This window comes from Archocentrus centrarchus, chromosome 8, assembly GCF_007364275.1.
Source record: "Archocentrus centrarchus isolate MPI-CPG fArcCen1 chromosome 8, fArcCen1, whole genome shotgun sequence".
In the NCBI taxonomy this organism is placed as follows: domain Eukaryota; kingdom Metazoa; phylum Chordata; class Actinopteri; order Cichliformes; family Cichlidae; genus Archocentrus; species Archocentrus centrarchus.
Window position 1 is genome coordinate 23,480,931 of NC_044353.1, and position 26,592 is coordinate 23,507,522.

The 26,592-nt window shown below is 39.9% G+C and overlaps 1 protein-coding gene across 1 annotated transcript; it reads left to right on the forward strand.

The window, feature by feature from the left end:
- Positions 1-1,577: 1,577 nt before the first annotated feature.
- camsap3 (calmodulin regulated spectrin-associated protein family, member 3) lies at positions 1,578-26,408 on the forward strand. Its single transcript, XM_030735259.1, is given in 23 exon segments — positions 1,578-2,051; positions 8,663-8,683; positions 8,686-8,739; positions 8,742-8,811; positions 8,813-8,853; positions 8,856-8,920; positions 15,290-15,430; positions 15,691-15,777; positions 17,498-17,530; positions 18,343-18,481; positions 18,563-18,702; positions 18,803-18,887; positions 19,011-19,053; positions 19,145-19,204; positions 19,469-19,511; positions 19,513-19,538; positions 19,630-21,742; positions 21,856-21,980; positions 22,287-22,579; positions 22,676-22,769; positions 23,086-23,210; positions 23,305-23,423; positions 24,091-26,408. Coding segments are annotated over 23 exon segments (4,350 nt in total). The 5' UTR covers positions 1,578-1,918; the 3' UTR covers positions 24,391-26,408.
- Positions 26,409-26,592: the final 184 nt, after the last annotated feature.

Sequence of the window (26,592 nt, forward strand, 5' to 3'; positions counted from 1 at the left end):
TGAGGGTCTACTTGTGATACATCTGTTTTCATATTGCCACACCCTTGACAGTACTTTTCAGTTGTACACTAGCAGCTCTGGCTGTGACAAACTGAATATCTAAAAGTGCGTTTGTAACAGAAGTGATAAATATCTTTAAAACTGCAGTAACATTCAGCTGACTGGAAAGATGGTTTCTTTTCAGAGTAGTACTTAACTGAAAGATGAGCTAAACTGCTTGCTACATTTGCAACCAGGTATAAGCACTCTGTGATGCCCCAGGAATGACTTTTATGATGAAATCCATCAGTGTTTGATAGAAAAGGCCTTATGCTTTAATTTGCTGCCACTGTATCTAAAGAGTTAAACATACTGAGTTGGGGAAAAAGTTCTGACTGGGAATTATTGTTTCTTTTATAATTAGATTAAAATAGCTGAGCAGTAATCCTCTTACAAAGTCACTGCAGTAGGGAACTTGAAAGGCTCTTGAAACTTTGTGCATCATATGACGAGGCACTCTTTAAGATTTGTTTTCCAGTGTAGATGGCAGCTGAAAACAGGACTTTAAAAACAGATGGAAAGAAAATCCCTTGAGTCTCATTATGAGCATCTAACAAAACAATTTTCCAAAATTAATTATACTTTTTTTTTTTTTTTTTTTTTTTTAGAAACTTATTTAAATAGGTTACAGTATGTTCTGTTTTTGTGTTTTGTGTGCCAGTTGCTTTAAAGAGGCAATAAGGTTAAAATGACCATACAGTAATCTGTAGATGGATCTACGGATATTTTACACCGCTGCAGCTCTTTGTAAGTCGATGGTTAACTGATGAGGACTTGATATGAGCGGTAGAGCTTGAAATATTTTTTCTAAACTTTTATGACTTTTGTATGTTAATGGGAAATTCAGGGGAGTACCAAAAAAAAGTTAATGGGTATGCCTTTCCTATTTTAAGGTACCTCATATGTATTGGATTGGTTCCATTGTTTTCTAAATGTTTGACTATAATATAGACCTAAATGTTCGGGACAGATTTGGAAAAAAAACATTTTGATTTATTTTTTTACGCATTTCCCTGCTTTATATCTGGTCATCAACGAGACACGGTTTATGACTAATGAAATTAGTTTCACATAAAAGCCAGAAATAAGGAAATTAAAGGTAGGGTAAGGTTCTGAGATAGAAGGCCACTATGTTTGTGTATTTATGTAAAATTAAATAAAACTCTGTGGACCTACTTTTCTCTGATTATAGTCGGGCCATTTATTCGTAGTGATTCTGAATTTGATAGTGTACTTATAGATTTTAGTGTTGGCATATACATATAAAAAAATAAATACTGTATTAAATCTACCTGATGACGCGGCAGTTTTCCAAGGTCATTAGCTGTTTGACTTTCCCACTCAAAAGGTGCCTTTTCATCCACCCGCTCGTGTGCAAGCAGATGCACCTGTAGCAAAAGCATCGCCACACCTCTACCTGCTGTAGCGTTCACATGGATGTCCCGCCCCTGTTGTTCAAGCTCATTTTCTATTGGACAGTGGGGTGGGAGAGCGATTCCACTGTGGAGCACCTGGTAGTCAGTCAACGGTAGGACGAAAGTAGAGCTGCGTACAGCGAGCTGACAGCACGGCAATGCGGACGAAGAAGGGCAAAAGCGAGGGGAATAGTCCGGTTTATAACAGCCCAGCGGGCCGGGGCTTCATAAGGCAAAATTAAGCAGGGACTTCGCCTTCGAAACCTTCGAGTAAAGGGTCTTAGGTGGTTTGGAAGCAGCTCCGGAGTGGATGTTTCCTGACAAAATCCTGAACCACATCCGTGTTCCTGGCCCCGGACGTATGGAATTGTCTGCTCTAAGAATGACCGCGTGAATATTTTTATCTGTCTTGTATCCTTTTTTTTTTTTTTGCCAGCGCCGCTTCCCATTTTTACAGACTCGCTATGGTGGACTCTCCTACCATGAGGAAGACTTTTGTTGTCCCAGACATAAAGCCATTGGATTTGTATGACTGCACTAAATCAAAAATATGCGCAAGTGTTGGATGGCTGTTGGCAAAGTCCTATGGCAGCACAGGTAGGTTTTAGTTCACACGGCAGGCCTGACTGTTATGTACAGAGGTTTTATTAAAATCATTTGTTGACTAACTGTGTTTATATGATGTTCAGCAGTGGAGCGAAAAACAATATACATGTAGGGGAACTGCACTGTGTGTAGTTCAGCGATTTTCAGCACAAAGAGGCGCATATGAAAAGAGGAGCAATGCACTGTATGCGTTTTTTGACACATGTCATTTGTCCTCACTCAATGGGTGGGCACATTTAGAGGTATGTGTGTCGGAGAAACGGCCTCCTCCTATAGGCCTTATCACGCTAGCCCATTTTGTCGCATTTCTAGCTGCCAGGCTTCAGTCAGAAATTGCAGGCTACAGTAGCTGCTGGGGATGTTTTTAATCCGGTTACACAGACAGGGCACATGGGGCGTATGTTTTTCCAGTATATCCTTCTTTCTCGTAGTGATGATGACAACCCCCATTACCCACAGTGAACACTGGTTTCTGCTGCATGTAATTTGGATCAAAAGCAGGCCATAGCTCATTGTGCACTTATGCCATATTATCAGGGGTTTTCTTTGCCTATCCTTAATCAGCAAAATTGAAAAAGCATCTGGGAAAAGCTTTATATTACAAAACACAACCCACAACATAAACAGAATTTGTTTTCTGTACTTAACACGTAGCCTATCATAAGACTTTGTTTTGGCTTATTTTCTTGAGGCAAATCGTCAGGTTTGACCCTGAGGTGATAACATGTCTCTTTGTTTCAGCACTAACTGGCGAAGATTAGACCTTGTGCAGCAGACACCCGACGAGCCTTGTAAAGAAAAAAGTCTTGGTTGTTTTCAAACGTTTTATTTTACTCAGAAGTTTCCTACACATAATAGTGTAATGATGTGTCGCTTTTTTTTTCTCTTTTTCTCAAATATATTGTGGGTACGTGTACTAAAACAAAGAACATACATTCTTGTGATGGCCTGGTGTTAAAGGTTAAGGGTTTTTAAATACAGACTTTACTAATTTTGGTCTCAAATAAGAGTGAGGAGATTTTACTGTAGCAACATGAGTTGCTTACTGTTTCAGGCAGGCCCCAGGTTTGGGACTCCAGGCTGCAGCCTGTGTGTACTCTGTTAAGCACCTCAACCACACCCTATGGTCAAAGTCACTCAATGCCAAGCTAAGGAATGTAAGGACAAACACTGTTATGATGTGGAAGTTTTCTTGTAATCAACTCCGTAGCCCTGCTAATTTTTCTGTGAGGTCAGGATGACATCATCTTGTCCCTCACTAGAAGCCTGGCTCATTAGAACAACAGATAGTCTGGCTGTGCTTGGCTGTCGTCTGGTGTTCAGCCTTTTTAGGTCAGTTATTCTATAGATAACAATAGATGACATTTTTAATCCCAATCTCTGCCATCAAAAATAGAATTTCCCATGGATGATGTAGCAGTGTGTACGTCTTTGCTCATGTTTAGCTAGATTATTTGAATAAGGCTAAGGGCTAACCATTTATGGAAACCAGCAAACACTTATTGATATAAGATTAATAAATGCATACATAAATAATCTAGCCTAAAATCAGTATCAGTGGTAATGATAATCAGCTTATGAAATCATATTTGTGTCTGCATAACAAATGTTTTAAAGATGGTAGTACAATGTCCAGAATGAAGCTCCCTACAAGATAGTTTCACTTTTACCCCAAGCAAACCCCCAGTGTTAAGTTAACCATCTTCAGAAGCATTTTAAGATAACCGTTTATTATCATGTCTAAACAAATCAGGTGGAAAGATAGACTTCATTCTGGCAATATGCAACATATTGGCTCAGTGGTCAGCACTGTTTTTCACTTCCTGGTTAAAAAAAAACTTCACATGCTAAAATATAGAGCTGCCAGGATCATTTTCCCCTCTCCTTTAGCCAAGGAAACATGGGATTGCATGTTTTAACTAGGAAAGCACCTGTAGTCATAGACAACTCACAATATTCACACTTTCAACATGCTCTGCTCTGCCCTGTGATATTTGGCCATCAGCGTTTACTTTTTAACGTCCACCATTACTGGTGACCCGGATGGGGTTCTAGTCACATTTGCCCTTTACATGGAACTTTACCCTTTGATTCCAAATGGAAATGTTATAATAGAAGAACTGTAAGGCCAAAATGCCTGAGTGTTAATTTGAAAGCTAAATATTTTCTAGTTTCTGAAAATTGTTTTGAAACTGGCTAAAATGCAATCTAACCCTAGTCCTAAGTGTTTTTTTTGGTGGATGTTAAGAAGTTAACAATGTGAAATTTTATTTTTTCTACTATACAGTACTCTGCAAATATATGTGTGTATACATTGGTGTATACATACACCAGTGAGAGTATTTTTGTATTTGAGAGTCTTGGGCTCCTTTTGTAATGTAGGACTTGTTATTTATGTCTAATATTTTCCATACAGGGTGAAAAAAAAATGGTTGGACACAAATGTAATTTATGATTTAGCCTTGACGTTGTGGTGGGAAATAAGCTGCCAGATTATGAGTATGACTCAAGCTGGAGTGGGACAAGAAACTCTTGATTTACCTGTTAAGGCTTGCTCTTATACAGTGACAAGTTCAAGGGCATGACACGTGTGCATTCTGTTGTTGAGGCTTCCTTCTGATCATTGCTAATGTGAGTTCTGTGTATTTATTATCCATCTCTGAATAACTGAAATCCTACCTAGGAAAACGCACTATGCCCCAGCCTAAATAACCTTCATGTAGCTACAAAATTACTAGACCATACTGAAATCCCGTTCGAGTGATTACTCAATCAATGTAACCATGGTGAATCAACAAGGGAGAAGGACCTGAGGAGGATGTTGACTTGGTTTTAATGTTTACTCAGACGGTTGGGATTCCTGTTCACTATATATAAAACTTTTCATGGCAAACCCATTGACAGAGTTACTAAGTATGTTTCACAATAAATTGATACAGCAAGAAAAGTCGATCTCAAAGGTCCGAGCAAGCTTTACAACAGTACAGACACATCTGGTTCCATTGGGGACACTTCTGAAAGCAGGATACTGATCCAGTCTTTCAGCATTGTACTGTTAGATGCCAAACATCCCAAGTATAATTGAGACTTTCTCTCTCTAGAATATGCTGCCCTGTACACTGGCCCTTTAATGCGGTTTAGATTTGCTGCCCATGTGATAGGATGTACAGGGTTTGTAGAGGTGGCCACTTGACGGTGAGTGGACCTGCGAAGCCACGTGAAGTGCCTCAAGTGTGCTTTTTACAATAGTAATGCAATAAAACAGTGTAACATTAAGAAAAGTTTAATGATAATCTCTCCTAAGCTATAGTTTATTATTGATGGTGGCATTAGCGTTTCACTTAGAACTAGGGGTCACGTGTAGGGTAGCATGTTATCATTGCCCCTCTCACCACTGCTAGGTTTTGGGGCAGCAACACAGTACCTGCTTTGTTCTAAAAATGAAAGCATATAATCATCTGTGTTTGATTCTTTCACCACATGATGATGTTTATTGTGTCATTTTTCCAGGAAGATTTTAAAAGCTAAAAACCAATTGCATTATTCTAACACATTTAATGCTGAGTTACTTATGATGTAAAAATAGTATTTTTGATAGGCTTTATTTATTGTCTGAAGATGCACGGATAAATTTCATCATTTGAGCTTCCTTCACGCAATAGACAGCTGCATATCTGAGCTCTTTTAAATTAGTTAATGTCTGCCAGAGTTCCAGCAGGGCTCCAGTAAGCAACCTAAACATTTAGATAATTATATCCAGAAGGTGATATTCACTGTTACTGTGATAACCTTAATGATTACGCGCCAGTGTAAAGTGAGAATTGTTGGGTGTTGAGGTCTTGTCTAACGTTTTCATTGCTTGGTTCAAATCTGCCTTGATTTTCCACCAAGCCAGCATTGTATGAGTTTGTGTTGCTTTGTGTCTGATTACTGTCAGACAAGTGTGGTATGCCTGTGAGATGACCAGCATGCTAGCTCAATCAGTCAATGAAGCAGAGGGGACACATGGTTCCTGTTATCAGCAGGCTGTCAAACAATACAGGTCAGTACAGCTTGTAGCTAATACAGATGAACTGACTTCAACCACAGTGACAAGCTCTATAAATTCCACTATTCCTTTTGATGGCAGTGCAGTTTTAATAAGTTTAAAAAAAAAATGCTTATAGCTCATCACTAAAATATTGTGCTGATCTGGGGATGAGGATTAAGCCTCTTAGTCAAAATCATTAATTGCTTGAATTACTCTTCCTAAAAGTAATCTTCCAGCTCACCAACTATGATAATATGTTTAGAAACTTTGCACCACATTTGACTTTTACCTTCTTACTCAGACCAGTCGATAAGCACTGACCCCATGAACTGTAAAGTGACAGAGAGGTCGTTGCTCCAGTTTTATGCCAACAACCAAGCACATGTTTTTAATCTAAATATTTTCCTGTGGGGCACTGATGTTAATGTAATAGTGGCATCACAATATGAGGCTTGGTTACAAGGTTTCCAGTTGGACATGCCTTTTGTTACCTTGTATTAATTTTAGTTTTTAAATTGGGGTGTGTACTTCACTAAATTATTGTTGCTATTTTCGTTGTGCATGTGCATAGTTTTGGACACCTGTGTAACAATTTACGGCCTCAATTTTCTAGCCACTTTGTTTCTGATATCTGACGCATAAAGTCATCATTCATGGACAGACTGTGTCTAGGGAAATCATTGTTTTATCGATCTTTCCCATCTCACTGAGTTGTGGCATTTGCATCCTGCTTTGCCTTCTGGGTTCATTTTTTTTTCTCTTCTACAATTTGCAGGGGACTTTTTTCTTTGATATACAATGAAATAATGCAGGACTGTTTTTATAGCACTAAAGTAGGCACAGCAGTTAGTATTTACAGCAACACAAACCATGTTGCATGACTGACTATATTGTCTGACAACTATAGTCATCATTGGGTGAGACAAAGGGAACAAGGCATTGACTAAAGGAGGCTGTTTTGTTTCGACATTGATGTCAGTGGATGTATTACTGATTATATAATGATACAGCAGTTTAGTGACACCTCCTTGTAATAATCCTTTGTCCCCTGTTAGGCATAGTCTACGGCTCTCATAAACACACAGTAAAGTTTTTCCTTTCTTTTTCCTGCTTGTATTTGAGCTAGTCACCCCCCCCCCCCCCCCCCCCCAGCCCCTTTAAAACAGCAAGTCACATATTCACATTGATTGCACACAGACACTGGCTGCTAGGTTTGCTGCTGGTTTAATCAGGATGCAAAGAAACCAGTTTTAAAGGGGTGTGTGTTAAGTGTGTGTGTGTTTTAGGATTAACATATAAAAGACACACAGCCATCATGATGCCGATCACTCATTTGTGTTGAAGCCTCAGGTTTGGTATTTTGGGTATGCCATCTTATTTATTTTTTATAATATTTTTAAACCAATGATTCATTGGATGAGAGGGTATAGCTGGAGAGATTTATGGGCGCACAATGGTGGAGCAGTTAGCACTGTTGCCTCGCAGCAAAAAAGATTCCTGGTTTGAACCCTGGCTGGGGCCTTTTGTGTGTTCCATGTTCTCCTGTGCGTGTATGGGTTCCTCTGAGTATTCTGGCTTACTGCCAAACTCCAGAGACATGCATGTTAGGTTAATTGGTTATGCTAAATTGGTCTAGGATAAGCAATAGATAAAGTGTATAAAATAAAACACTATTAACACATGGTTAATTGGGGCTTGTAGTTAAAGTGTTGAGTGGTCAGTAAGACTAGAAAAGCACTATAAATATGACTACGTTACATTTTATATAGTCCCAGCTAGTATCTTGCTTATTTAGCAAGGTGCATCCAGAATCCATTTTGTTGTGTAAATTGGATGCTATTTTTGGCAAGTGAAAAACAGAACAAGATGCCAGAGCAGCTGAATGTTGAACAAGAAAAAAAAAACATCCACCCCAGTGCTGTGAACATCACAAGTAGCTATAGACTAAAGCAATCTGTCTCAGAAGCTTTAAACATGTTTGTTTGTGGTTTGTAGTCTTACATTTTAACATGGAGGTCTATGGGGTTTGACTCACATTGAGAGCAGCTGCAACTGGACATTTGAAGAACTGCAGTTTTGTTTGGCGCTTTTATGGTTTGTATACCACACGAGTCACCACTCGTGTGGTATAGAAACCAGCTAGGTTAATCTGCCACTGAACCTGGCACTGTTCCTGCAGCTGCAAGAGAACACGCTTCTGATAATCATTGTAATGATGAAATTAGGCAAATCATAATGACGGACATGTCTCTCTAGACTGTACATAAAAGTCGAATGCAGCTTCCAGCTCTGAAAAGTGAATTTTGTTAGTGTATGCTTTACTGTGTGACTGGCAAGTCCTCAGTTTCATTGTCAGATCTTTTATATCTGGTTTGAAAAGGTAAGATGCAATGACAAAACACTGAGCTCGAGGGTTCACGAGAGGACTTCACTAACCAATGGATAATGCCATGTTTTGTTTGTTTTTTTAATATGCTTTGTATGCACTGGCAATATTGTTTGCACACTTCTGTAGTAGCCCCATTAGAAATTTTCTTTTTAACTCTGTATCTTTTTTTCCTTCTCTTGGTAGAAAATGTCCCTGCAGAGCTGCGTGACCCTTCTACTGTGACCAGTATGAACAGGAGCACCTTAAACCCCCAGTAACACGCCTCTGCAGTCCTCAGAGCTCTACTGTCGCACCTACAGTATATTACAGGGTGGTACTGCAACTGAAGCACAGCAAAGACAATGTCACCCTGCTGCAGCTTCTAACTCGGAGAGGCATGTCGCCAAAGATCAGGACACAGCAGTGACTGATGATGACCTCCGACATAAACCCATCAAAATGGTAAAATCATGGTACCGTTTGGGGTTGGGTGGTGGAAGGCTTATGTCTATACCCCAGGGACTGAATCCCTCCTGTCAGACCAGTTTCTGCTACACAGAGTCTGTAGAAAAGCAGAAGGGTTCAAGTCACTTGGTTTCTGATATTGGGGCATGCTGCGCTTTGATTTAGGGATTAAAGGGCATCAAAAAGACCCCCACTCATTCAGCCCTGCCCCCAATCCTCCTATGCTGCTGAAGCTCAATCCCAGAGCATGACTGAATACAGCTGCTAGCACTAGAGCAGTCATAGTGACATAAGCGATAATACTTTAAGGGTGTGTGAGAGGGAGAGATAATCTAGATACAATAGATGGTCTAGATCAGAATAATAGCTAAACAGTTCTGATGAAACATTAGATGCTGTGTGGTGAGAGAATACTCTGGGCTGGCTTGGTGAGTTAATCAAGAGAAACTGTTTATCCTCTTACTCTTGACAATACATTTCCTTCTCGCTTTCTTTCTTCCTGCTTGCTTAGTTCTTGTTCAAACATAAAGTGGTCACATGTCCTTCAATCTGACAACCTGCATGTGACTAATATTTTTTACAAAAAATATAGTCTGAAATAAGATGATTTTTTTTTTACAGGTGATTGTATATCTTTCATTGCCTCAGCTGACACAGCAGCCTTCCATTTAAGATGGTATTCTTATAATATTTCCTTTATACAGATATCATCCTTTTCACAGCATTACATACAATGAAAATTCCCAGCCCTCTAGGCTCATGTACGCACATGCTGTTTTTGAAAGCTAAGAAGGGACTACAAGCATTAATGAGGAAAATTGCGTTAATAGGGGAATGCTGGTGCTTCACTGCTGCTGTCTGCTGACCAAAGGGCAGACATCTGCTGATGAATAGTTGAAAGGGGGTTGATGCATCTGTTTCTTTTTTTTTTTTTTTTTAGCAAAACACGCAGGATTTGAGTGACCATTATGATCAGAACCTGATGATATTAAATTTAGATGTTATGTGGTTGTATAGATGCAGTAATAAAATCTGACCCAGTTAATGTGAATACTGTTTTTTCCTTAACTTAAACTTAGAACCAGATACATGCTCCACTTGCGCTGACTGTGAGATCACATGGTTGTCATATCAGATTGGTGCAGGACTTTCTTTTATAAACCTTACATGCTAGCTCTTGCAGGATTTCTGACAGGTATCACCTGCACCAATAAATGTGTGATTCACACCAAGGAACAAAAAGGAATTTAATGTCAAAATTCCTGAAATTACAAATGTTTTTTTCACTTGTAATGACTACAGTTAAAATTTCTACTGGGATTAGTAGATCCAGCAATAATGGCGTAATGACACAGGTCTCTTTCATATATGATGTTGCTGTAGTTTCTGAGCACACAAATGTCTCTCCTTGCCTGCCGTGTATCTTAGCTCTGAATGAGGTTTCCAGGTCGGGCAGCGGTACATCTTAGCTGTAAAGCCTAATCATTAAATACGTGTTTTGGCTGTTACCGTTAATACTGCATTTGCTGTTTGCTGCTTTGGTGTGAGCCTTCCAGTCGCTGTTTGGCTGCTCTTTGGGCTTGTCTGCTACTGACTGGCACTGCAGCTACAGTGTGTCAAGCAAAGAAAGTGGGTCATGCTGCAGCATTAGAAGGATGGAGCATCAATGTGGGTCTTGGCCAGTAAACGGCTTTGCAGCAGCAATCTGCTGCAGGACTGTTGTATATCAAAGCTTCACATATTTGTGTCAGACAAGATGGATAACATGGTGCATGTATTTAAAAGTATGTTGAGTCATGCTTATAGCTGATTGCACACTGCTGCCAGTTAATCTACATAGCCATCAACTGTTAATAACTTTTTAGGCTGTTATTGATAAATCACACAGCTTCATATTATTGCCGTGTGCTAATCATTGTGAAAATTGGCTAATGTGTAAATCCAGTGATTTAGGTTCATCATAAACCGCAAAGATACACTGGGTACTGGCTTGGTTTCATGCAATCAGCATTGGAGTAGAGCCTCGCTGACCTGATGCCTGTAATCTACAATGTTGGTACTATGATCAAAGCAGGGCAAAAAGCAAACCTAATTCATACAAAACTGTAAGTTAGTAATGATTCTCCTCTGCATAAAATGATGCTGGATTTGCTGTGTTTCCCTGTTTTTAGACTTTGACATGACTAAGTTAACAGATTGAAAAAAAAAATATATATATATTTAGGAAGACAGTAAATAGTCAAAGTTGTGACTCCCGTTTGTTTCTGAACTGTATGTAATTTGCATCCAGTCTAAAGTAAAACATATAATTTTAGGAAACAATAAAGATATTATTTTTTGTTTTTTTATGCTGGTTAAGTAATTAAGTACATATTTTCTGCATTAATAACTTAGAAACATAATGGCTACCTATACATTACACCTACACAGGAGCTTTCATGACATCCCATTCTAAATCCATAGGCATTAATATGGAGTTGAACTCTCTTTGCAGCTATAACAGCTTCCACTCTTCTAGGAAGACTTTGGGCAAGATTTTGAGTTGTTTGGGTTTTTTTTTTTTTTTTTTTCTTTTGGTAACTGAAGCATTAAAATTTCCCTTCACTGTTCCAGAGTCCAGTGGTGTACTGGTACCCAAGTGTCTATACTGGCTGGGGGCATCCTAAAAGAAAAATATTAGACCTCTTTGAAATAAGGTTCAGATCCTCCTGCTGCCTCCACCCCATTACTTGATGTATGTGTCCTACTGGTAACTGCTCTTCTGGTCCACCACTTCTGATGGTGACCCAGCCCCCATCACTCCTCAGATTGGGGATAAAGATCTTTGAAGATTAGCAATAATCTGCCATGCAGACTGAGTGCAATCATCCACTATTGCATGACATGCCAGAGATGACCACTGACTCACCAGGCACCTAACCTGCCTCCCTATAGCACACAAATTGGTTAAATTTGTTTCTGTAACAATTATTTTCATAATAATTTATTGATTGCTACAGAGATGGGATTAAATGTTGGTTCCTACAGTGCTAAAGTAAGCCATGCAGCCATAATGCAGCTAACCCTCTTCCTCTTCTCCTGTTGGTTTTGGATGGCAGTGACACTTTGTCTTAAATCATAGTGCTGCATTGGCAGGTTTCTGGTCCTGTGAGCATCAGTCAGCTCTTAACTGAAGTTAGATATAGTAGACTATCAGAAACACTAACCATCATCTTACACAATTGTCCTGCTTTGAGGCTGATTGGAAAATAATATGTAGTAATAAAACAGTTATGTTATACATTATACAGTTATACTAAATGACATTTGATTTTGCCTAAGTATGCAGTTTGCATACATATCAATGTCCATATTATAACCTTTCTAAAATCCCTTGCTGGGCCCCAGGCTTGTCTGATCCTCTGTTTTTCTCCCCATCGGGAGGCACCAAGCAGGGTAGGGAATGGGGTTAAGTCATATCTCAGACATAATCAGATTTTTCCCTCATCATAATCTCACTTAATGCTTAACAAGATGCCTTTTGCATTCTTTGTTTATCTGAGTTGCTTATATGGATATGCAAACAGATTTGCCAAATAACGCCATAAAATGTCATGTTTATAGGGTTAATTTATGGGGTATTAATTTTTCCTCTCTGTTTCACATTGGTTTGAGGGGGCCTGGATGTTTTTTGGAGTGGAGAGCTAGGATTAAGCCAAGAGCAGAGAGCAGTGCTGCAGTCAGGCTTGTACTGAGATGCATTGTGGGTCAGCTGGTTGGTTGTTATGGTGATCTGGCAGACTCAGTGCTATGCGTTTGAGTTGGTCCTCTCATTAGGGAGACTTGTGATTTAGCTTAGTGAGCTCTCCTGGGTTTGCAGTGGGACATCCCTAACATCCCCCCTCCTTTATTTCCTTCATACTGCATTTTTTTGCCATGAATTACCCTCTGCTCTCTCAGTAATTACTGTATAGCATAAAGAGTCAGCTACTCTCACTGGGTCTGTCATGCGTTTCTCTTCTTTCTTTTTCTTTTCTTTTCTTCTTTTCTTCTTTTTTCTCTGTCATTCTCTTTTCACACTGTGGTAATGGCTCCAAACCTTGATTACACACTGGGTGGCTGCAGTGCAAAATGTTATCGTTTTGTTTTCATTTGAAATCTTAAAGCACAGCAAATTTAGTGGTTGTCAGAAAACAGTGAACCAAATCGTTGATCAATATCCCAGTATTAATAATTAAAAAAATATATTCCATGTATCCAAATAATGGCAAGTAATGTAACTTGCATGAAATAATGTAATTGATGTTTAATGTTGTGGGCTGCTTTTGCTTGCGTTACACAGAACCATTCACAGGTAAAACAAAATCTTACGTTTCCTAAGATTATGCATTTTGGACTACAGAATCTTGTAAAAGATCTTATTATAATCACATTTTGAATTTATTCCAATTCCTATGCATTCAGAATTATCAGTGCCAAGTAATTGTACACTGAATCTCCATGCTTTTGGCTGGTTATGGGAATATTTCTTTCTTTCATGTTTCTCAGTCCTACAGTCCCTGTATTGTGCTAGAACACACAAGCAGTAACCCTAGTGCTGCCAACAGTGTTTGGAGGGCAGGTCACTCAGGGCCACACTGCTCACAGAGACAGACTGCAGCACATCCAGAGAGCTTTGCCCAATATTATCTGGCAAGCTTTTGCTGGCATCCCCACCCTGCCTGCCGGCCCCGGCACTGTATGTGTCCAGGTCAGCAATTTACATCAGGGATCAGTAGGCAGACATGCACACAGCTGGACCGCCAGTGCTCCCCATCTGGAGCTATACAAGACTTTGAATAAGGGTCCCTGTCCTCTGAAGGTGAATTTGTAAGCAGTGAAAGGAAGCAGGCACTGATTTGCACAGATTAAGATCAAAATTGTTGACTAGATTTTGAAGGAATGGCCCCACAGTGTGTTTTCAATCTGCCTTTCTCTGCTGGCCTGACTTAATTATTGTAACAAGGCACTTGTTGCAGTTGCCCAATAGTGGGAGATTGGGGCCCAACTATACTGTTGAATGGCAGATAAAAAATTTACAAATAAACAAGATTAATAAAGAATAATACACTGTTTACATTTGTTTACAAGTGTTTAGATTATTACATGCTAGCAGTCTAATAGTGCTGCTGGCAGTACATTACTCGCTCATAGTGGTGACAGTCGACAGAGTGGAAAAAAGTGACTGCATCAGAGCCAGAGTGGCACATTTTTAAATTGAACCAATTTATTGGCCGTTTGTTTTTAAAAATTGTACTGATACAATTATAAATATAGCCACTTGGCAGATCCCTAATCTTAATAACTGCAAAAAATGGTTAAGTGGGGGAGAAATTGAAGACAGGAATTCATGATATATTGTGGATACCCCCCCCCCCCCCAAAAAAATATATATTTGCATTCTGCTTGTATGAATAACATAAATTTAAAATAGTTAAACTATTATCATTTGCATCAATAACAAGGTTAAATGCATACAGTAGTGTTGTACTGTTTACTTTGCTATGTTTGTGCTGGAGGATATAAATAGAGCACAACTTCTAATAAGTTAACAGGTTTATAGAGTTAAAAGGTTCACTCTGGCTGAGCTGATAATGTTGCTGGTGCATTTTAACAGGCTTTGCCTATAAGAAAGAACACTGTTAATGTGCTCCAGCTATTAGCAAGTGCTCTATAATGGTCTCCTTAAGTATGAGTAATTTAAAATATTTGCGATGGATAAATATGTTTGAGTAGAAATGCTTTTGCTTGATTGTATTTGGGTGGGAAAAATCAGAGTAGGTTTTATAACCATTATGTCTGACAAAAATACATTCAGTCACAAGCACCTGTTAAAGAGAATGGTGTTCTTTGTTAAGCTTCCTGGTGATCTAGTTACAACACCTCATTTTGTCCTGCAGTCTCTTAGACATGAGTCACAGAAATATTTCACTGTGCAAAAGGGAAAGGGAAATAGCTCAAAGAAAGCAAACAAAGGAAAAGCAGCTGAGTTTATGGCTGTACTGAAAACCATGTGTTCTCCTGCTACAGGTCCAGTGCCTCTTTAATGATTTAATGAGGGTATAAACATGAGTCCAAAGTTCACCCACATCTACTGATGCCGTGTGCTTGCTTGTTGAGAGCTGTTGTTAGTTTCTGCTGATTCATAGCTGGCTTCTAGTGACCTCTGGAGGATGTTGTGGGTAAATACTGGTAATGATGCAGCAAACAGACGTGGCAAATGTATTTTGCTTTAAGAACTGCCATGCTAGAGACATGTCCAGCATTATTGTATTAACTGTAATTGATTAAAGCTGCCTGGCTCATTGTCCCACTTCCTTTTTTCCCCTCCCATGTGACTGGGTGAAGAGCGCTCATCTGGCAGTGATAGATGCCTTGATGGCAGTGGGAGCTATGGAGACAGTGACTGCGGTGAAGACATGTGGTTCTGCTGAGCTCCTGGGAAAAGCAGCTAGCTGGGAAGATGCTCTGCTTCATTGGGTTAATGAGGTAAGGAGCAAGCCAGAGAAAAACAATGTCTGTTTTCAGGAACAGACCTTTTGTTTTCTTTCAGAGGATAGTCTTTGTTCAAAGTTTACCTGAGCATTGAGTTGTAGATGACCTAGTGACTTCAGCTTCAGAACTGATGAGCTATAATTCTCTAAACTGCAGGGTTTAAAAAAAAAATTGTTTGTGTGACTGTGTGAACACTCAATACAAATTATTGACCCATGCACTGAAATGATTTTGTCTTTTTACCACGGTCTCAGTTGAACCGGAAGCTGAGAGAACGTACTGAAGGAGCCCAGAATGACTCGTCTGAGATCATTACAGAGCCCCAACCTGTTCAACCATCAGTGAGTATTGCATTAAATATCAGTGTGTTGGCACACATAATCTTGGTGGGATTATGTACTCAGGGTGGGTCTTTGTATTTTTTGTTTGTTTGTTTTTTTTTTTGGAAACTGGGTGTATACATGGGTGTAGCCAGCAAGTTTTTGCAATTTAATGACCTCAGTTTCTGTTGCAAATCAGGCAGAGTTAGGTGTAGCTTGGCACAACAGTCTGGACAGGTTTTGTAGCACTAGTCCACAATCAGTTTGAGCGTGGCTGAGCTTCCATAATCAATCACAGGTGCTCTGTTCACACCTTTTTAAAAGTAGCAGTGAAAGTGGATGAGGTCTCTAAGAAGCAGAAAAAACTTCCATCTCCACAAAGCACCTGAAGTTTGAAAACAAAAAATTCACACCTCAAAAATTTGATATCCATTACCAGTATGTGCTATAAATTGTAGAATGAATACAGTGGGGGAACTAATGATTTGATCCGCTGCTGAATTTGTAAGTTTGCTCACTTATAAAGAAATGAACATCTCTTAATTTTATGATAGTTTCATTTTAATGGAGCAAGACAGAATAGCAGCCAAAAATCCAGAAAAAAAGCACATTATAATTAACAACTCCCGTGCCTTCTCTGAATCATCTAGATGTTCTCTGGCAAACTAAGACAGTGCAAGTGCTTCTCACCAAGCTTCTTGCTGATGTTCTTGTAGCTCATTCCAGTCTTGTGCACATCACAATCTTGTCCCAGATGTCAGCCAGATGACAGCTCTTTTGGTCTTGCCCATAGTGGCGGAGAGGTTGGAATGGAACAAACTAATTCCGTGGACATGTGTGCTTTATGCACATAACGAGTTGAGATCAGGAGTATCTGTAACTGATTGATTGATTGTAATCTTTGCACCACATGGTCACATAGCCAATCTGTGGGAATCAGAATTCTGGCTGAATTGTCCGGGGTCAAATATTTATTCATTCATGACATGCAAATCAGTTTATAACTTTTATACAGTGTGTTTTTTATTTATTTTTCTCGGGATTTTTTTTATATTCTCTCTTCATTAAAATGAAACTATAAAAACTTGAGACTGCTAATTTCTTTCTTTGTAAGTGAGCAAACTTACAAATTCAGCAGGGATCAAACAATTATTTCCTCCACTGTAGATTAATTGGTTTTTTTTGTTGCTGCTGCACATGGATGAAGAGTACAGCTATCATCGTGCAAACATTTAATATAGGCCAATTAATAAAAATAAATTTGAATCTTAAAAAATTTTAAAACCCAGTGATTTGTCTCCTGCTCTGTGTGTTATTTTTAAACCTATTTGTGTATTTAAAAAAACGAGTTTACATGAAAAATATCAGACTTCATCCAGTGAGAAAAATCCTTCCTGCTCCCTGAAGCCATATTAATATTTAGAAAAATCACCCTGTTGGGGAACAAAAAAAGACCTCCATATGCTAAGCTCAGATTTTTGGGGTTGCTGCCTATCCTGATTACTTTCTTGAAATGAAAAGACAATCTTCTTGAAAAAGCAATGACCACTGCGTCCTTGTTTTAATATATCAACCAATGCTTGTTAGGCTTGGCAGAGCAAGGAAAGTAGTCGCAACTGTTTCTGTTCCTTGTCTAGTTCTTCAACTCTAGGCTTAATATGTCTCCTTGTGCTCCTGTTCTCCGTTCCCTGTTTTCCTCTTTCTTTATTTCCTGCCCACCCCCCACCCTTTTATCTGACAGTGTCCTACTCGCTGGTACTGGAAACTTGTTCCTGTAAGTTCCCTCCTTTCCTCTGCTTCCTCCCCTTGTCCCTCCATCCCTCCAGTGTCTTCATCAAAATTATCAGCAAATATCTGATGGTCAGGTTTGTTTGTTTTTCCCAAATGTGGTGTGAAAATGCATTGTGCATCACATCCTAATAAGCATTAAAATGCACTTAACATCAAAAATGTGATTGTTTGGGGCAGTGACAATGGTTCTAAAGACGTTCTTTGTGGACACGTGTGGTGCATGAATTGTGGTCTTTTTTTTTTTTTTCAAGCAGGCCTCTGAAACTCCCGTGTACAAGTCGTTCCTCAAGTGTGTGACAGAGTCTGTATGTGTTTATGGAGATTAACAGAAATGCCTCTAATCCACTGGCCCCTTCCCACAGTGGGCTGTTTTGTCTGTATACTATAGTTGTACCTGAAACATTTTCTCTCTTTCTGAGATTGAGTCTCTTTCTTTCATTCTGCCTCCTGAGACCGTCACTTGACCCACTTTCTCCTGAAAAAAAACTTTCTTCTGTCTGCTCCAGTTCAGTCACTCCCTCTGCATCTCCCATTGGTCCACTTTTGCTCTCTCCTTTTCACATAACTTTAGCATGACCTTTTATTTGCTCTCTTTGTTGCTTTTCATTCTGTAATTACCTTTGTTGTGTATCACCGTGTGTGCACACTTAGGAGCATTCACCCATGTTTGGAAAACCTTGGATAAGGGTTGATGATGATGGCATGAACTAATATTTCAAATTTATAAAATTACAGTTATAATCACAGGTCTGTGTTTGAATTTTTTTTTTTTTTTTTTTTTTTTTTTTTTAAAAGCTCCGCTACAGGAAGGATAAAATTCAGTCCAAACTAAAACCCACCTTTCCAGTAGTGAATGAAGTTAAGACCTGTCCAGTGGATGTGCTGTTAGCTGCTGTCATACATTACTATTGCCCTGGCCTGCTGAGACTTGAAGGTACCAACAAATATTGTAACAGAATATTTAAAAATTGAATTTAGAACTTAAGTTATTTATGACAGTTTATCTCTCTGTCAGATGTTTGCATGAAGGATTCCATGTGTGTAGCAGACAGCCTGTACAACCTGCAGTTCATCCGTGAGTTTTGTGACAGCTGTCTAAAGAGCTGCTGTCACTTGGCACTAGAGGACATGCTGTACACACCACAGGAACTTCAGGTACTTTCACAGTCCTGATCATTGGTGAACAAATGATAGATTAACACAAATACTGTGTTATCATCTTAATGCCCGATTTTATTTTCTGTGATTCGTTCAGATTAACTTGCTGAGCTTCCTGTCAGAACTGCTTAGCTGGTTTGAAGTACAAAGACCAGAATTTGTTCAGCCAATAGATACATTGAGTAAGTTTCACTGATTGTAATACTTTGTAAATATTGTTCAATCTTAACATTGAGACTGTTTTCCTTGTTTGTTTTTTTTTTAATATGTTTTACATAGTCTGTTTGTGGGTTTTCTTCTGTTAGATGAATCTACACCAGTTACACCAAGCAGTTTGAGTGATAACAGGTACACAAAAGCTTTCTGGTATGATTTTAGTCTAAAGGCATACTATTTAGACAATGCACTCATTTGAAGTGAAATATTTGTAACTTTGCAGTACCTCGCCCTCTATATTCAAGAAGCCTTTCCTCCCCATTTCCTCTCCTGCATCAGGTAGGATGAAGACTATGCCCAGCCATCATTACATCAAGCTACATAATCATTTACAATGGATTCACCTATTTCCTTCAATCCATGTTTGTCTTTTAGTTGTTTTGTGCAGTTTGATAGTCTTGTTTCCTATTTGGGTGGATATTTATTTGGATGGGTTTTTGAAATTTTTGTAAATGTTTTCCCTTTCATTTTGTGTGTTGGTTTGTGTGCATCCCTGTGTTGTTTGCATGCCTTTACATGTCTGCGTATGTCCCATTGTACTCAGGATCTTGACTCAGTCTACCTCAATGTCTCATATAGAAGGAGCTGGAAAAGACATGGAGCAAGAAACCTTTGAGGTAGGACCTTAATATTCTGAACCATTTTAAGCATTGTCTTTTGTTTGCTTTTATTGTGTTCATGTTTGTTTCTTTGTTTCTTTGTTTTTAGTCGACCTTTGTCAGCAGTATCATTCAGCATTCCTTTTGGGCTGGACAGCGACGTAGACATTGTGATGGGCAACCCTGTTATAACCCGCTCTGTGAGCTCAGATCAGCTGAACCCAGCTGGCCAAACTATGGCAAGGGTACCCTATACCCCTCCTGAAGACCTAAGTCATTTGCTTAGCAAGTCCCCTGGACCTAACGGTCCACAGAGAGCATCTTGGGCCACCCAGACTCCCACTATTCCTAGGTTGGCAGAGGAAAATGGCCTTGGGACAAGTGAAACAGGAGAGCTGCCCACAATTGAAGAGGCTCTTCAAATTATTCACAATGAAAGCAAAATGGAGCCTCGTTTACACCCTGATGGGGCTCCTGATGGCTTCTACCTCCACTCTCCTGATGATCCTGCTAGTTCTCGATATAACAGCAACTTAGCACCTATCAGCTGCTCTGCACCAACACGCTCAGGAATGATGTACCGGCCAACAGGAGAGTCCAGTGAACCCATACGCACCAGAAACACCTCTGAATGCTCACGCGATGATGACTCAGTTTTGAGAGATGGCAGTGTGGATTCAGATGCATCAGAAGACCTGCCTAAAGCCCATTCCACTCCATCAACACCTGCTGCTGCTGCTGCTGTTAGAGGTGGTAAGGAGGGGCCTGACAGTGGTGTGAAGATGACCAGCTTTGCAGAACGGAAAAAGAGGCAGATTACTGATTCTCCAAAATCTAGTGATCTATCTTCTCCTCAGATGACCACATGGGCACAGAAGTCTGAAGAAAGCCCCATCAAAAGCCCACAGCTGAATAATGAGATGTCTGAGTTGGGGGTTCGTCTTGAAGAAAAGCGCAAAGCTATTGAAGCTCAGAAAAAACGCATTGAAGCAATTTTTGCAAAGCACAGGCAGAGACTAGGGAAGAGTGCCTTTTTGCAGTTAAAGAAAGAGCATCGTGAGGATGAAGGTGAGGGGAATGGAGAGGATGGGCAGGTGAGTACCTCATCCACTGAAGAAGACCTCTCTCGCTTGACACTGGAAGAACGGCTAGCTCGAATTGAAATGGAAGATCAACAGGAACTAGATCACCCCTCAGTGGAAGATGAGGGTACTGTTAAAAGAGGACTTGGACTCAACAAGCAGGTCATTCAGTCCAAAGAAAAGGCAGGTACACCTGGGGAGAAGTACCATGGAACACCTGCTGAGAAAATGGTAGCTCCTTTAGGGGACTATAACAATGCAGTGTCCAAGCTAACTGCAGCTCTTAGCTCCCTGCAAAGTGACATGCAGAGGCTAACTGAGCAGCAGAATCAGTTAATGAAGAATAAATCTTCATCTTCCAATAAGAAATCTTGGGTTATTCCAGCCAGCCCTAAAACCTCCACTTCAGCCCCTCCACCTGCACGCCTGTCACGAGAAACCACTCGAGATTTAAATTCTGCCTCTTCCTCTCCGTCTCCATCCCGCAAAATGGCAAACCACACCAATCCTCCAAAATCTCCTCATGTCCATCGAAGAGCCCAGTCTGTACCTCCTAAAAGCCCAAAACACAGTCGTCCCTCAGATGCCAAGGTCCCCATCTTGTCGAGGGTTCTCACCCCACCTCAAAATGTAGACCGCATCCCCCATCTACGTCGTGTAAATCCCTGGCAATCTCAAGTACAGACGTCATCCTCATTCTCCATTGGTGACTCTGGTAGTCTAGATGAGCTGCGCTCATCGGGACCAACTCCTGTGCCAACACCTACGCTTACCCCAATACCAACTCCTACCCCAACTCCAGGTCCTGCTGCAGAGGATGCCCTGTCAGAAGTAGGGTCCAATGATGGACAAAGTATATTTAGCATGGATCTTGTGGTGGGGTCCTCACATAGCCCTCTGACTAAGAAGGAAGGGTTTCTAGGGGGAGGCTATAGCTCTGGTGCCCCATCTGAATGCTCCTTTGAGAGTGATGTCCCTGCAGGGATGCTGAATGGCAAACGCAGCAGCCTGATAGAGATCTCACTGTCTGCCTTGGGAGGAGGTGGTGAGGAGGACGATGACCAATTGCCTGATGCGTTCTCTGACTCAAGTGACCGGACAGAGGCAGAGAATAAAGCAGGTCTTGGTTTCTTTTTCAAGGTTGGTGACTGACACAGATTATCACAGTATGTAGAAAATGTGCTGTTGTAAAGTGTGTACATTCATGTCTTTTGTTTTTGTTTTTTTGTTTTTTTTTTTGTCTTTATTGCTAGGATGACAAGGATCGACCGGAGGATGAGATGGCACAGCGAAGAGCAGCTTTGCTTGAGAAACAGCAAAAGAGAACAGAAGAGATGAAAAGACGCAAACTTGAGCAAGAAAAAGAAAAGGAATTAAAGTGAGACCCATTTCTGTTAAAATATCTGCATTCATAACCATAATTCATCTTTTAGTTTAATCAGTTTTGTAAAGTTTGAACATCATTGATGTCAAGATTTTAAGCAGCTCATAATTGTTCTGTGTTTAATGAATTAAATTGTAACACCATAATTCTTAGTTTTCTGTTAGGAAGTGGGCCTGTAATGTCTTCCAAACTTCTAAATTTCTTTTATATTTTCATTAATGGTGGAAGGATATCTCCATTGGTGATGGGTCTTGTTATGCTGTGTCTTATAATGTTGTTACATCCTCTCTTCACTTGTAGCAAGCCCCAGTGGATGATCATTGAAGGCTGGGGCAATAAAAGTGAGGACAGACCGCAAACCCCAGGCACCCCTCCATCTTCACAAACTCCACCAGCAGACGGGACTCCTCAGCGCAGAGGAGACTTCACTAAACAAGAGTATGAGAGGAGGCAACAGCTGAAGATCATGGAAGATTTGGACAAGGTGCTAAGACAGAAACCCACTACAGTGCGTGGCGTCAAGAAACAGAGACCCAAGACTATGTTCAGAGATGACTCTGTCCTCTCTCAGAGCCCTGTCAAAGGTTTCATGGGTAAATAGTTCTGATATTAACCACTGAAATTCAGAATGTTTGTATTCCCCTTTCCTACACTCACATGTATAATATTTCCCCGTTTCCTACGTGTAGGCACTAAACTCAACAAGGTATACTCCCACTCATCTGTGAACCTGTCCTCCATGGCTAATGACTCTGGAGGCATGACTGTCAGGAAGTCTCCCAGGTAACCTGCAAATTGATAATGGCCTGATTTTATTTTAGTTTTTTTTTCTTAAATGCTTAAAGTGGGAAGCACAGAATTTAAACTGAAACTTTACCAAAATGTAGAAAATTTTCTGTATATAGTAGAACTGGACACTGATTTTTGATCATTATTGATATAGTTAGGTGAAGCTAAGCTATGTGTGTGTTCATGTTTCATTGACACCGATTCCAGGTGCTGTGTTGTCAGTGTTATTAGGTGCAAAGGAGCATACAACATAAAACATATACATAAAGGCTCAAGAGCTAAAAAGATGATGTTCCTCTTATTTCTTTAGCCGTTCACACTCTCCTGCCCGGTCACGGGGAAGGTCACCAGGACGAATTGGTCCACAAAATGGAGAGAAGGACTGGGAGACTGGCTCTACTATTTCCTCCCCAGCCTCAATCCCAGAATACACAGGTCAGTCAAATTTTCTACAGAAAAATATTGTCAAAATTACTCCAGCGAGCATTATTTTGTTTGCTTTATGACATTTGGAAATGTTGTCTTGCAGGACCAAAGCTGTACAAAGAGCCTAGCTTTAAGTCCAACAAGTTCATCATTCACAATGCTATCACTCGCTGCTGCCTGGCTGGGAAGGTCAATGAACCACAGAAAAACAAGATTGTTGAGGTAAGCCATCCTGGTGTGTCAGAGTCCAACAAAGAGATACACCCTAACTAGGCTATGCAACTCAGTTAAAGCCAGGTGTATACATTGTGCAGTTTGGCTCGTCCCAGACAAAAACTGCCCAACATGAAAGGACTGCAGTGAAGTTGTGTTTTCAAATTGGTGATACTATGCTGCATTTTAAAAAAGGATCAAGACGGCTGTTGTAACAGAATTCCAAATGAATGGGACAAAATTCTGAGAGTGTCAGAAATTTAGAATGATCATCTCACAATGTGACTGCTGCCGTGACCTACGTATCAACTAATAGGAATTCAGCATGCAATGATATGCAGATCATCTGGATGCTGGCACTTGTAAAAACAAAACAAAATAAACTGAAGATGGAGGTAAAATATACAATACACAATGTTTAGGATTGCAACAAAGAAACAAGTCTAGTTCAATTGTGGCAGAAAAACCTTTGTGTGATACAACCCCCAGCTCCCCAAGGAGAATGTGGCATTGGAAAAATCAGTTGGTATTATCATACAGCTTGCATGTGTCATGCATCCTACCCAAGTGTATTAAATCCATTTTGCAGTGTGGCCTGCAATGAATGAATGAATGAAATCTCAATCTGCAGGCATCCTAACATGGGTTTTTACTTTCTCTGTATCTCCCTCTTCAGGAAATGGAGAAGAGCGCAGCCAATCACTTTCTTATCCTGTTCAGAGATTCCAGCTGCCAGTTCAGGGCCGTTTACACCATGAACCCTGAAACCGATGAGATGGTGCGGCTAACTGGCATTGGCCCCCGCGTCATCACTCTTGATATGGTAGAGTCCATTTACAAGTACAGCTCAGACCGCAAGCAGTTCACTGTCATCCCGTCCAAAACCATGTCCATGAGTGTTGACGCCTTCACCATCCCTGGCTGCTTTTGGCAAAAGCGACCAGGAACACCCAAAAAGCTTGGCACTCCCAAATAAAGACTTACCCAAGACAGACAGATGTGCTTTTCAGGGAATCCACTCCCAACTCGACTTCTTATTTTCCTTAATTTTGGCCAGTGTGGCAGTTGACATTGTTTGTTATTCAGGTAGAATAACAGAAAACAACATGACTGACTTTGGACAGCTATCCGCCTGGACCCTGAGGATAATCCAGTCAACACTACATGCCAAGAGAATGGGCCAATCACCTACTCACTCAGCCAATGCGCTTAGAATAGTTTATCTCTGGCTTTACCTGATCTACCTAGATTGTAACATAATGCAACTGATTCTATCAGGATGACAACTTTTCTTTCCCTTGCCTCCTCATGCCTTGCCTTGCCCTGCCATGCCTGAGTCATTTTTGCGACTCTTAGGTGAGAAAAAGAGGGGACAACCACACTGCCTTTGCCCGCAAAACAGTACTTAGGGCACAAATAGTTCCCATCCTTCTCAGTTCTGCTTGCATTTGCCTTTTCTACTTCTAGGGCTCACTCTCTTTCCACTCTGCTGAGATAAGTGTCTAAGGCCTCAGTTTTGATAGGAGATCTCAGCTGAAAATGAATAGCAGGTAACATTGTTCCCAATGAATGTAGGGCACACACTTACCACTCATTCCATTCAGGGGTGTTTTTGCTGTTTGAATATACCATAGTGGGTGGTCCCTCTGGGATGCACTACTGTCATTGTCAGTGGACTTCCACACCTAGGAAATGCTTGTGCCACATAGTTTGTGAACTCCACTGAAACTCTACTTCAGCTGTAAACATCTGGATGTCTTTTTTTTTTTCTTTTTATACCATTGCCATGTTTTTGCTGGACAAAATGATTCATTCTGAGAGCTAAAAGAAAAATGAAATTCATGTGACTTTTTCCCCTCGTAACTCGTGTTTTCATTTTCAACATGTGATGAATTGAAATGTTGTCTGAGCTTATCTTGAAAAATAAACCTGGAAACATGAAGGAGGGCTTTATCGTGTTTATCTTGGATACAGCTCTTTGTGAGAATGATAATCGATGATTTAATATATACTGAATGCTGAATTTTTTTTTTTTTTTTTTTGACAATGATTTGTAAAAAGTTAACCTTTGTAAGCTATGAATAAGCTAGCCTGCTGCAAAGCATAAGTAAGATGTATGTTTGAATTGAGAATGAGTGAATGACAATGAATAGAAACTGAAACTGTTTGTCTTGGGATTAATAAATCCTTTAGGTCACCATGAGTCTGTTTCCTATTATATTATTCCCTGTTTGTGTCTTGGCATATAAACAGTTTTTTTGATGAAGGATCATTCCAGACTGTAACAGGCCTCATGTACCCCACAGTCTAGAGACTCCTTCATGTGTAACTGGAGGAATGTAAAATGCCAAACTTCATTTTTTTGCTCCTTTCCACACTATTAAGACTTTGGAATTGCTTGCGATGAGGTCGATATCACTACAAAACCTGTGGGGAATTTTTGCTTAGCTGTCTCTGCAACAGCTGTTGTGGTTCGGCTGTCATTTTTGAGATCACTGCCTCCAAGAAATGTGTGTGGGCTTGTTTTGTTTTTGCTTTTTTAAAATTAGATTCCATTATGGATGTAAAACAATGTTAAACAGTGGTGAGGAAAAAATGGTAACATGATTAAAAGTGTGTGTGTGGAGGAGTGCAAATGCAGATTTTTGTATTTATGCGTTAAGACTAGTACGTGGTAGTTTTTTTTTTTTTTTTTTTTTCCCTCTTCTGTTTTTGATTCAGTGCAATTCTCCCCTAGAAATCCCTTTTATCATTGAGGTGTATTTATTTGCTTTAAGTTAGTTGGTGCATTTGATGTTTAGTTTCAGGTTCTACCTTTTTATTTTTTTTTTAGGTTTAGATTATAAGTCATGTATTCATTTCATAGAAGTTGTCATAACATTGGTTTTCTTTCTCTTATGTTTTCAGATCTGTGCCAGCACACTATCTATGTTCATTTCATAAAGTGACTATCCTTGGCAACTTGACCAGATGAATAAAATCCATTTTAAATCATCCACATCTTGTTTTCATTTCCATGTTTTTTTTCTCATATTCATTTTTATTATTTATTTTTAATTGTAGTTGGGGCAGTAAGGAAATCTTTCAGGTAAAATCAGCTGAGAAGAGGTTTTCTTGCAGAGAGTAAGAAAGTGAGACTAATATGTGATTTTTAAAAAATTTTTTTTAAAGTACATAC